This window comes from Molothrus aeneus, chromosome 4 (assembly GCF_037042795.1).
Source record: "Molothrus aeneus isolate 106 chromosome 4, BPBGC_Maene_1.0, whole genome shotgun sequence".
NCBI classification, from domain to species: domain Eukaryota; kingdom Metazoa; phylum Chordata; class Aves; order Passeriformes; family Icteridae; genus Molothrus; species Molothrus aeneus.
In genome coordinates, this window is record NC_089649.1 from 4,069,214 (window position 1) to 4,081,372 (window position 12,159).

The 12,159-nt window shown below is 43.8% G+C and overlaps 1 protein-coding gene and 1 long non-coding RNA gene across 2 annotated transcripts in view; one reads left to right on the forward strand and one right to left on the reverse strand.

The window, feature by feature from the left end:
• Nucleotides 1–1,484: 1,484 nt before the first annotated feature.
• Nucleotides 1,485–9,822, reverse strand: RAB33B (RAB33B, member RAS oncogene family). The gene is made up of 2 exons (XM_066549433.1): nucleotides 9,574–9,822; nucleotides 1,485–4,798 (listed from the first exon to the last, which is right to left on the reverse strand). Exons 1-2 carry the CDS (start codon nucleotides 9,814–9,816, stop codon nucleotides 4,355–4,357), a joined length of 687 nt encoding a protein of 228 aa, XP_066405530.1. The 5' UTR covers nucleotides 9,817–9,822; the 3' UTR covers nucleotides 1,485–4,354.
• A 236-nt stretch (nucleotides 9,823–10,058) lies between these two features.
• Nucleotides 10,059–12,159, forward strand: part of LOC136556309 (uncharacterized) — a 33,231-nt gene continuing 31,130 nt past the window's right edge. Inside the window, exon 1 of the long non-coding RNA XR_010783632.1 lies at nucleotides 10,059–10,137. This is a non-coding gene — a long non-coding RNA (uncharacterized lncRNA). The remainder of the gene's footprint in view (nucleotides 10,138–12,159) is intronic.

The following is a 12,159-nucleotide window of genomic DNA, read 5'->3' on the forward strand; positions in this document are numbered from 1 at the left end:
AGCACCCCAAGGTAGTCATGAGGATCCACAGGAACTTGAACACCCTCTCTGATGAGCACATGCTTTTCTTAATCTACAGCTGAATCTGTGGTTGCTGAAGCCAGAAGCTCTTCACTGTCTCTATTTTGAGTGTGTTAAAAATAACTTGAAGTAAATAGAAAAGCTATTTCATGTATTTTAGGGTCAGTTTAGTCTTTTTCTCTTTGTCTGCCCTTCCTTAACTGAAGCAAGGCCTGAGGGACAGAGGACTATGAAGGGCAAGGAGCACCTCAAAGCCCCCTGAGCATTTAAAGTGCTTTCCTGTGAAGGATGTGGTGATGACCAGGCTTTGGAGAGGATACATGGTTTGCAAATGCAGCTTCTGCTTTATGAGTCCCGATTTAGAGGCCCAGCGTGATGTTTTCAGCAGTAAATCACTAACTATTTTCAGCAAGAGGGAGTTTAGCATATTGCCTCACACCAGCCTTTCTTCTGCCTGTGACCTCTCCAAAGGGGCAGTGCAAACAGTAAAAAATAATAACAGAAAAGGAAGTACTGAGCTAAGATCAGGGTCTTATGACTCTTGGTTTTCATATGCTAAGAGCTTCACCCAGCCTGGCCTGGAACACTTCTGGGGCATCCACAGGTGCTCAGGGCAACCTGTGCCAGTGCCTCACCACCCTCAGAGGGAAGAGTTTCTTCCTAAGCAGAGCAGCCTATTTGTTAAATGCAGACCAGGGAGAGGACTGTGCTCTGCTTTGGGGTTTTTGTAATGATCACTGGGATTGCTGGGACATTTGTGTTCCGTTAATTCCAAATGATTAGCTAAGGATTCAGTAACTTGTGATTCCCATTAAGCAGTGATGATTCAGCAAGGCAGAAAACAACTCATGTCAGGGACTGTGCGCCTCAGGGCATGTCCCTAGGTTGCCAGTACTCTCACCTGCCCTTCTCTGAGCTCTGGAAATAGATTCCAGAACTACAAGGAGCTGCCTTCAGCACGTGCTTCTGTTTGGCAGGTGGGAGGCTGTGCAGAGCCCAGTGCATCCCAGAACACCCCTGGACACCAGCAGCCATTCTTCCTCTCTCAATGCCTCTTCACAGCCCTCACTGATGATCCATTCAGCTGGATAAATGAGGCCTCCTTTGGGCACCCTGCATCCACAGAGGAGAGAGAAAAAAAATCCCACATCCTCAGAACAGCAGTATTTTTTGTGAGTCCTAGAATAATGACAGCTTCTAATGTTATTTATGACTTTAGATTTAAGATTACGTCTCGGTGTTGTGTTGATTTCCCCAGAAAAACCAGACTGCCATTTAAAAGTAATATTACTATTATTTTAAATAACATATGGCTCTACATTTATGTGGGAATTGCAATGTTAAGCAACACCAGTCAATGACCTCAAAAGTAGGACTCTGGGGGAAAAAAAAGAGTATTAGAATTATACATTCTGGTGAAGTGAAAATACTCCGAGGGGACAAGAAATATGACTTTCAACAAATTTATAAAAGTTAAAGAGGGTTTATTTCTGAACAAGCTGAGATGAGAACAAGAGTAATGGAGTCTTGATTTACATCCAAGGGTCAGTAATTGCTGTTTTTGTAACTGTTGTTTCACCTCCCATTCTTCTGCATCTGAAATAAATACTGAACACACCTCTGAACCATCAGGTGGGTGCTTCAGATGCCCCAAAATCACCCAGAGTCATTGCAAGAAAGCAGTGACAGTAGTCCAAGTATTGTGACAGTCTTTTTTGTAAAAACTGTCACCCACACAGACAGAAACTAGAAACTCCTTTAACTCCCTCACAGCATTTCTGAACCATATGGAATTATATTATCATTTCTATTATAATCATTGAAAACAAGTGGTAACAGTTTGTGGCAAAGCCCGTTTATTAGTTTCCTGGGACTGTGCCTGGCCTGCCCCCAGCACATACAAAAGAACACAACTTTACAGTAGTCTGGTAAGGTGAAAATACACAGACAGAGTATTCAGTACTCTGATATCCATCCTGTGGGCAGAACATCACCACTGAAAGCCAGGGAGCAACACTGAATCCTGCATTACTGACCATGCTGCCTCCATGGCAGAACCATTACAACATGCTTTGTGCTGAACATGGAATTACACACTTGCACACCATTTGCACACAATTTTCATGACATGAGGGCCCTTATTTACAAGTTGTGGTAACTCAAAACTTAACAGATGTGCAGGTGTTTCAGATCAAATTTAACAGTAACACTGCAGCTACATGATTTTCTTACCCCAACCCCCAACCTGACTTTAAAATTCTTAATTCTGGGGTATTTTATTAAAACAAACAAACAAATAAAGCAAACAAAAACCAAACAAAAACAAACAAACAAAAAAACCCACAAAAACTTGCTGACGTATTTAGTATACAAATAATGAAGAAGGATCCTCAGAAAAAGGATTAAGGACATGAGTGAAAAACAATTTGTCCAACAGGACTGTAAACCATATTTATACCATAGTATAAACATCAATTTAAAATCAATAATTTTCTTAAAGAAATCATTAAGGACACTAGTGTTAAAAAGGTGATTGTTTCTGAAACAACTGTAAATTCTAGTCCTGTAAGGTTCAGAGTGAATACAAAAGCTTCCTTTTACAAATGTTTCCTAAGCAAAAATACTGTCACAATTGAAGCAGCTTTATACAGGAAAAAGTACTACCTTTTGTTTAGATCCTTTTTAAACATCTTAATCATATAAGACCAAATTAAAGGGTCTTCCAAAATCTAGAAAAAAGTCAATGCATTTTTTCTGTATAAGTTGCAATGAAATTACATCTTAGGAAGTGCAATAGTTTACATAATGACAGGTATCTTGTTTCAGTAATTTGTTTCTCATGTGATCATTAGGGTGGCAGCTTCTCAACTAGCCCTTCCACTGAGTTTCCAGTAAGCAACACATGCTACACATTGCCAATTAAAAAAAAAAAATCTTCATTTATACTTCAAAAACTAAGTCACAAAGCATTGTTTGACATGGCACGTGAATGAAGTCACAGATTGCACTCTATGGCCTACATTTCACTTTATGCAGCTATGTGCAACTTAGCACCATTTTTATTATGAAACTTGATCTTCAGAGAGGACTGGAGAAAAGCAGTTGCAACTATGAGAACACAGAAAAAGGTGGTCTAAGAGGAATTTTTTCCCTCATCTAATCCCTACTAGCTCACATTAGTAATGCCAAGGATGCCCTACATACAGTCACAACATTATACATGCAGGTTTTCCCTCAAAAATCTGTAACAGATGATGTAGTTGGTACATTTATTCCATATTTCAAGACCAAATTTAGTTTGTGTTTGGAAATATTTTAAGAATGTGCCATATTCCTAAGCATTCCCCTTCCTGAAATATATTATCAAGTTGGCTTTTCAAGATATCTGAGAAGCGCTCCTGATATCTTAAAGCCCTGCAAACCCCATCTTTGAAAAGCAGCATGCTTCTGCCAAATTCACCCAATCTTTTACTTACTCAACTGTTTTTACTTCCCCTGAGACACCCAACTCAAATACAGCACCTTCAGAAATATGTAACTTAATTGTAGTAAGATCAGAGAACTTGTGGACAGGTGGAGTCCCAGTTTCACCCCAAATCCTGCGCTACAGTACTTTCCATAATATGGGTTAACATAACACAGTTTGGTATCGCGTGCTAATTATGAAAAATTAATGAAGTTTTAAGTATCAAATAACTGTCTAGAGGTAGGGAGAAGTTGGTTAATTCCATTACCACTGCCACGAAGAAACAGACCAAGTTCATAGTGGAAGGACAGGCCAAAGCCTAGCAGTTGGCACTGACACTGGCAGCCCAAACTTTCACAGACCTGTTTTTTTTTGCTTTTATAATAAAAAGGTACCTGCTTTCTAATTTCCAAGTAGTCACCTAATATTCCTTCACATGCCAAAAATCTCCCCACCTGCAGACCCAAAACCCAAGTTCCCTGGTTGTCACAAAAGGCTCTTTCTCCTACATTATTCCAACACAAGTAGCAACCAAAAGTATTAGTAAACTGGCACACTAGTTATAATCTTACCACAATGATGAGAACAACCTCAGGCAGCAAGAGCTCAACTAGGAGTGCTTTGTCAAAACTTGACAAAGTATGTTCCCATACACTTATAGTGAAACTTTAGTAATTCAGAAAGTACAATTACAAAGTGCAAGAGCATAAGATGGGCACGTCTACACCAAGAAAAATTAAAATAAAAAACACATTAAAGTGCCAAAGAGATTTGCTATAGTTGCTACCAAAACCTGTAACTTTGCCAAAGATCATAATTTTGAAGCACTTGCAAACAAGACAAGGTGATAACCAGTGACAATGTGGCCTAACACCAGCAGGATGTGATAGGTTTTGGTTCGGGCTTTATATGAATTTCATCATGATCTGGGGGTTGACTAAGCATTAATGGCTTGTGACTTTTAAGCTTGTGAGCCAGTGTCATGAATATGGCCTCCACATGGTCATTGTCGTTGGGGTTCTTGGCAGAGGTTTCAAACAATGGCATGCTGTGAGTGTCAGCAAACTTCTGGGCCAGGTCCGTGGGCACCTGAATAGCACTTCTCAGGTCACATTTATTGCCAACCAGAATCCGTGGAATATCGTTGGCGAGGAGGTGCTGTTTGCACTCCTCGATCCAGGAGGGCAGGCTGTGGAAACTGGCAATGTTTGTCATGTCATACACAAACACCACAGCATGGACGTTCCTGTAGTAGTGCTGCACCATGCTCTTCCTGAAGCGCTCCTGGCCTGCAGTATCCCATAGCTGGATCTGAAAGCACAGAGACAAGGAGGGCAAAACATGTTTCATTCCTCATCTCGGAAAATAACCCAAATCACCTGGAGTCAGAAGAGTTACACCATCACAGAAATCTACTCCTCTGAATTAATGATATTGACAACTTGCTGCTGAAGGCAACTGCTGTATTCACACACTTTCAGAAGCTTTAACTTTCAAAGCTGCTCACAAGTGAGGCCAGGAGGAATGATGACACTTGAGAGAAACTAGAAATTTCTGAAAGTTTATTGGAGCCTGTATTTTTAAAGATTTTTATAAAAATAAATCCTGAAGTCTTAGCAATAGCACTTCCATTTGAAAATTAAATAAGTGTTACTTCCCAATACAACCATCAGCTGATACGATTTTTGTTATTTCCAAAAATAATCTCATCTTCCCCAAAATTTTGTTGTTAGCATGATGTTAACTGCCGTGTAAAAGCAGGAAGAAATCCAACCATGCTTGATTTCAACATCACCAACAAAAACAGGACAAAGAAATCTTTCTCTTTCCAGTGTGTTGGAATCAAACTCTCCTGCGATGAACATCTAACCTGCTTATTTAGTGCTTTAACTGGGACCATACTGTGGTTTGTAGTATCAAGGCATGCAGAAAAGAAAAAAATTTAAAAAAAAAAAGGAAAAGCATAAACCTCCTGTTAACTTAACATGTGACTGACATTTCCAGGTACACACCCTTCTGTCCAAACCAGACTGAGCACAGGTGCTAGAAGCATAGTCACAACAGAAAGACATTCAGAAGAGCTGACATACTTTCAAATTTCTGGGGTCCAGATTGAAACAAAATAAAACAAAACAAAACAAGCTTTGTAGCACCAGCAGAGGTAAGCAAGAGCTAGTAGAAACTTTAAATACATGAATCATCCTGTGTAATGGAAGCCTGAGTCCTCAGACATGTACAGAATGCTGCAGAGCTGTGGACAGCAATGTTTGCACAAACTTGCTCTTCAGGAGACAAGAAGTGCAGTGCACAGCAGTCAGAACGCCCTCACCCACAGCACCACAGTACCTGTACGCTGTCAGAAATAAACTGGTGCGTGCCTCTGTCTCACACACCTTGGTGATAATGAAGCATCTGAAAGACATTTGATTTCTTGGGAAAAAGCTGAGTCCTGGCTCCCTGTCTGTCCTGTACAGCTGATCACTGATGGCTGAGGCACTTGGATTAGTACTGCAGCTTTTGAGCATCAAGCTTTTTCTCCCTGGAGATGAAAAGGAGTTTTCCTTGAGACTCAGAAACTCAAGGAATACTAAGTGCTCTGCAAACAATGCAGATAAATTTGAAATTTAATCTGTTCTCATCAAAGTCACAGGCACTATGTAATTGTTGAAACTGTTCTCCCATTACCATAGCTCTGCATTCCTTTGATCCAAATGTTTCAGTAGAACTTCTTTAGAAACTGCAAGTAATCTTGCAAGTTGTCTTGTTCACCACTTTAACCAGTGACTTTTTATATTAGAAAAAGGAAGCCCAAGTGCAAGGGAAATCTGCCAAGAGCAAGGAGATGGATCAGTGATAGAGGGTATCAAATAAAATTGTTTTGAAAGCTACAACAATGGAAATGCAGTGAAACTGAATAGAAGCAGATGCAATCTTGATACCAGTGACTGACAATAAGGAGTTTTTCTTTAGCACAGTGTTCCTCAGGTTGGAAATTATTAAAAGGAGGACAATCCAGATGCACGAGTCAATCACAGGATGTTATGAATCAGCCATGTGACAGACTGAGAAAAAAGAGTAAAAGATGTTTCAGATGGTGTGACTTGTTCTGCAGTATTATGTTCAGCCCTGGTCACCCATCCAAGTACTCAAAGAAAAACCTCAGAGCAGAGCAGGTGGGAATGGCAGCTACTGGCTGCAACAGGGGAGCTGAGAATTTGCATGAGAACATCAGAGCAGCTTGGCTTTGGTAGCCCAGTCCAGTTCTCTGCAGCTTTTGGTCCAGACACCTACAAAGACCTGTGTGCTGCTTCTGAGGGGGTCATTAGGAGTGTCAGGAAAAGCAAGGCAACTTTCCCTGGCTCTGATCCCATGAAATGGTACTCAGTTGCAACCTGTCTCATTTTAGAGAAATTAAAGGTTTACAGAACTTGCAAGTGAAGCTTAAACTACAGCTCTTCCAAAATTTCATTTACATGCAGCATTCAAGCTTGAAGGGCATTATCAACTGAGTCGTTTGCACTGAGAAGTAAATCCTTTCCCCATGTTGAAAACTACACACTTCAGAAGTTTCTTTTTTTCCTTGTTCAAGGTGAACTTGAGGAAATGGTTCCGTTTCTGCCTCTCACCCCAAATATCTTCTCTTCTGGAAAACAACACTGAAAATGTTCATGGGATAATGGGTGTGCACGGATGAAGTAACATTAAGATTACTATTTCATTGTTAGTCCAGTAACACCCATCTTCAGGGGACCACAGTTTTTATCATAGCCCTTTAAAATATGCAGTTTGAATATTTGGTTTAATAGCATAATTCATCTAATAAAACTGGACAGAATCACTTGGTCACATTCCCTAGGAAAGACAAATGGCATAAAAACATTAAATACACTGACTCAGCTATCACAGCCCACCTTCTGATTCTGTTTTGTGGATCCAGAAAGGCTCTTTTCTAAACAAGGACTCGCTTTGTACGTGTGGTTTATAACACACTGGTAAAAACATAACTGGTCTTGATGCTATGTCTCCTTTAAAAAGGGAGAAAATTTGGAATAGCTAAAAGGTACAGAACACGATGTTCAGACTTTCTTATTTGAATTTCATTTGTGTTTTGCTCTCTAATGTAGGTCAGTGAAGACTGACATCATTGTTTTCTTCAATTTTCAATGCTTAGATCAACTGAGGAAGAAGAAAATTTAGAAGGCAGCAGATGCATTTGTTGAAAGTTTTAATTCGCTCATCACGTTTAGGCATCAGCGTGAGATATGAAGCTGTCAGCCTGCTGTACAAGGAGAAGACTTGTTCCCATGCCTCGGAATGCTACACAATCGCCGTGTGGGAGACCACCAGCGAGAAGAAGGGTGCTTGTGTCCCTGCTAATGACACAGCACTTTCCCAGCTGTGAAGGAAACAGTTCCTGCTGTAGCAGCACAGGAAAGAACCACCCAGCTGGCTGGGGGAAGGGAGAAGACACCACTTTATAACCTCCTTGGATGCAAGAGGAAAAACTCCCTTCTGGGCACACAAGGACTACAATAATTTCGTTCATCAGAGCTCCTCTCTCCTGGTGCTGCTGGAGCTGACTGCTTCATGTGAGAAAGGTGAAGAGCAGCGAGAGAAGCTGCCAAAACCACCCAGAATCAGTTCAAACTTGACCACGCTCCCACTGGGAACTAGGGTCCTGGCCACAAGGATAACATTTATTCCTTTAATGCTGAAACAGAACTCACACAAAGCAACGTGTCTCAGAAGAGCCTCCTTCACTTCTCCACCTTCCTCAGCCAGAACTGCTTTCTTTTACAGATGATACTCTCAAAAAATGCAGCAAAACAATCTACAGAAACACAGAATCTCAGGATGGCACAGTAACCTATGTGAAGCACCTAAGAGCTGTGGGTTATGCCACATTCTTTACTTCTCTCCAACAAAGGTCAGGCATCATTCAGACGTGATGAAAATGCCAGGGAATAAGATGGTGCTGACAAGACAATATCCCTCAGGAGGTCTCTCCTTTGTCGGGACAAAGGAGTACAAAATTTCAGCTGTCAGAGAAATTCTAGTCAGTGGTTTTACTAAAAAAAAACCAAAAAAAAAAACCAAACCACCAACAAAAACTCCTATTCACCATTCTTGTTTAGTTGAAAAAGGATATGAGATAAAAATCCCAGGAGTAGGAAAGCAAATTGGTTCTCCTATTCTTATGTATCCTCCATAATCTCTTTAATCAGTAAATGAGCAAGGAAAAACCATAGCTTTTGGCTACATAACTATGAGCTGTAATTATAAGGCCTGATGATAATAAATGTCCAAGTACAGGCTCAAGGCTACTGTTAACTTCCTTTTTTTGCACAACTGAGCTTTCCTCATAGTAACAAGCTGTAATAGAGAAGCAGATGGGGATTCTGTTTAAAACCACGTTAGTAAACAAACTGCATCTGTAAGCTGTTACAGAGTATTCTGCAAATGATGCTTACAATCATCACACGGCAAACTTCAGAGAGTCCTAAAAATTAGAAGTGGAAACACACTGCTCAATACTGACCAATATTCAATTTCCTAATATTTTTAATGCAAAGTGACCATAACAGTGGCACCTACATAGCTCTGTGGTGCTGAAGGTTAAAACACTGGGGTGTCTGATGAACAAAGATGCAACATTTCCCGGAGGCAAAACGCTGCTGATAACGGGGACACGTAAGACTAAGCTACTGCTAAGAGATCTATATACCAGTCCACTGTCAGGATGAATTACCGATCAGCATCTGATCGAAGACAGGAGAAGGTCTGGCCTAGGGACAGCCATCAGTTCACATCCCAGACCCCTGCACCGTGGCGACCTTTCCAACAGGAGCAGAGCCGGCAGCGGAACAGTTTCAGGGCAGGCACAGCCGCGGCTGCTGGCGCCGCGACCCCGCCGAACCGAACCGAACCGAACCGAACCGAACCGAGCCGAGCCTCCGGGCTACGGCGGAGGCCGGCAGAGCCCTGCCAGGGCCGCGGCCCGGCCCGGCCGCTCTGCCATCCCACTCTCCCGGCCGCTGGAGCGCTGTGCCAGGCGCTGCCCCCCAGCCCGGCCCGGGCCCGGGTACCTTGATGCGCTCGCCGTCGATGGTGACGGCCCTCTCGCGGAAGTCCACGCCGATGGTGGCCTCGGTGCGCTGCGGGAAGCGGCCGGCGCAGAAGCGGTAGGTGAGGCACGTCTTGCCCACGTTGGAGTCCCCGATGACGATGATCTTGAAGATGCGCGAGCGGGCGGGGGGCAGCGCGCCGGGCAGCGCCCCGGAGCCCGTCAGGCTCAGCTCCAGCGAGGACTCCACGTCCCCCGCCGCCATGGCGGCCCCGGCAGCGCCGCGGAGCAGCCCCGGGGCGGAGCCGCCGCCGTCACGGGCCCACGCGGGCCGCTCTCGCGAGAGCGCGGCGGCCGAGACCCGCGGGCGGGGCCCGTGCGCGCGTGGGCCCTGCCGCCGGCAGGGGGCGCTGCGCGCGCGGCGCTGAGGGGACGGCGGGCGAGAGCGGGAACGGGATCGGGATCCCCTCGGGAATGTCCGAGCAGCGGGAACGGGAACGGGATCCCCTCGGGAATCTCCGAGCAGCGGGAACGGGATCCGCTCAGGTACCTCCGAGCAGCGGGAACGGGAACGGGATCCGCTCAGGTATCTCCGAGCAGCGGGAACGGGAACGGGTGTCTCCGCGTTGTTTCCCTCACGTGTTCTCACCTCCTCCTCTTCTCTGGCTAGGAGAAAAAAAAACTTTGTGCACTTTGTTTTGATTTTCTTCTCAAATATGAGGCATTGCCAGCCTCTCTCCTTGGCCCAGCGTTGCCCAGCAGCATGTCCACCTTCAGAGTCATCCGGGATTGGCTCTGCTGGACATGGTGGAAGCTTCCAGAAGCTTCCCACAGGAGCCGTCTCTGTGCCCCCCCCACTACCAAAAACCAGGCCTTGCCAAAACAATACACTTGGTAAGACCAACACCATCACTCCAATGTGTCCCCTTTCCTTCTTCCCTCACTTTATATTCTGAGCATGATGCCACATGGTCTGGAGAATCCCTTTGGTCACCTGGGATCACCTGTCTGGGCTGAGCCTCCTCCCTCCCTCACCAGGCACTTCCTCACCAGGGTGGCAGCACAAAAAGCAGAGAAGGCCTTGGCTCTGTGTGGGCCCTGCTCAGCAATAACAAAAACTTCTCTGTGTTATCAACCCTGTGTTCAGCACAAATCCAAACCAGCCCCACAGCAGCCTCTGGACACGCCCTCTGAAGGAACATCAGTCTTTGAGGTGTCAGCCACAAATAGCTGCTCTTGGAGAGGGCTGCAGGTGGGGGAATATTCAAAAGCAAATACTGGGATGTACTTGTGCTATTGAAAATGCTGGGATCTCACCAGGAAGAACAATTTATAATGTATGCAGAAATTGAAAAAAAAACCCATCCCCAAACAGATGGGGCCCATGCATCTGATAGTATACACAGGTATGAGACACAAGCTTATTTTCCTGGTGGTTTGCTAAGATTTCCTTTCAGATATGAGATTTATACACTTTTTTACTCTATTCAGAGTATAATCCTTCTAAGGATACCCTTAGAAGGATGAATACTGCTTGTTCATTACTTATTCCACTGGTCTTGGTCTTTTCTCTCTTGTTAACACCTGGCAACAGCCAGTGCCTGCAGCCTGGCTCTGAGCTCAGCGTGCCTCCTCAGCTTCAGCTTAGCTGCAGCACAAGGATTTTCCTCCATTTAGGTTAATTTAGGTCACCATACATTGCTCACATAGCTTCTGTGCAATCTGTGTACCTGTCAATAATTTAGAAAAGACGGGATGGTTTTGGTGCCAGCAGGGTCCTGCAGTACTAAACAGAACATAAAGGACACGGTGAAAAGGTGCTCATCAAGGGACAAAACAAGAATTCAAAAGAACAAACAAGTTCACTCTTCAGTAAAGCAAAGATTGGGGTTTTTCCCCCAGCTCAAACAGTTACACTTCACTGAGATATGTGACTAATACTGCAAGGGAAGTGAAATGCAGAATTGTGAATGTTTGATGATTCCAGTGAGGAAAAGAAATACTTGCAATGCGTGATGTAAACAATCAGAAGCCAAAATTTTATACAAATTCTTGCAGATTATAAAGACAACAGTAAGAGAAAATAGCAAATAATTAATAAATGCAGCTTAATTGATTATAAGGAGTGTCTGGTTTACAGGTTCATATTTTTGCAATGAAATCATACAAAAAACATGCAGGGGAACAAAACTGTTCCTACTTCCAGGGACATCTCTGTGGTCCTCTTAGAAGAATGAGGCCCTGGCTCTTGGATTTGGGAAGTTGAGGAGAAAATAGCAGACACTGAAAGAGCCCCCACAAACCCACCACCTGCATTTACCATGGAAATGCCAGTCCTGCTGCATGATCCACTCAACAGCCACATCATTGCTCCCCATTTACCTCCCTCCAAGAAAAAAACATTTACACATCCCTTGGGTTCATTCCACGAAGGGGAATTTGGAATCAAGGGTGCTTGGCATGCACTCCTGCATTTTGAGGGACAAGAGGGGCCAGAGAGAGGTGTAGTCTTTCTGCTACTGCACATGGGGCAGATTGCAGAAGTGTAATGACAAGGTGGGAAGATCTTTTATACCTGATGGAAAGCCAAAACTGAAATATTTATGCA

Bases quoted from the DNA above. Each gene is read 5' to 3' on its own strand.
- RAB33B (XM_066549433.1), bottom strand. From the start codon at position 9,816: ATGGCGGCGGGGGACGTGGAGTCCTCGCTGGAGCTGAGCCTGACGGGC. The intron at 4,799-9,573 runs GTACCCGGGCCC...CTGTGCTTTCAG, and splicing joins TCGACGGCGAGCGCATCAAG to ATCCAGCTATGGGATACTGC.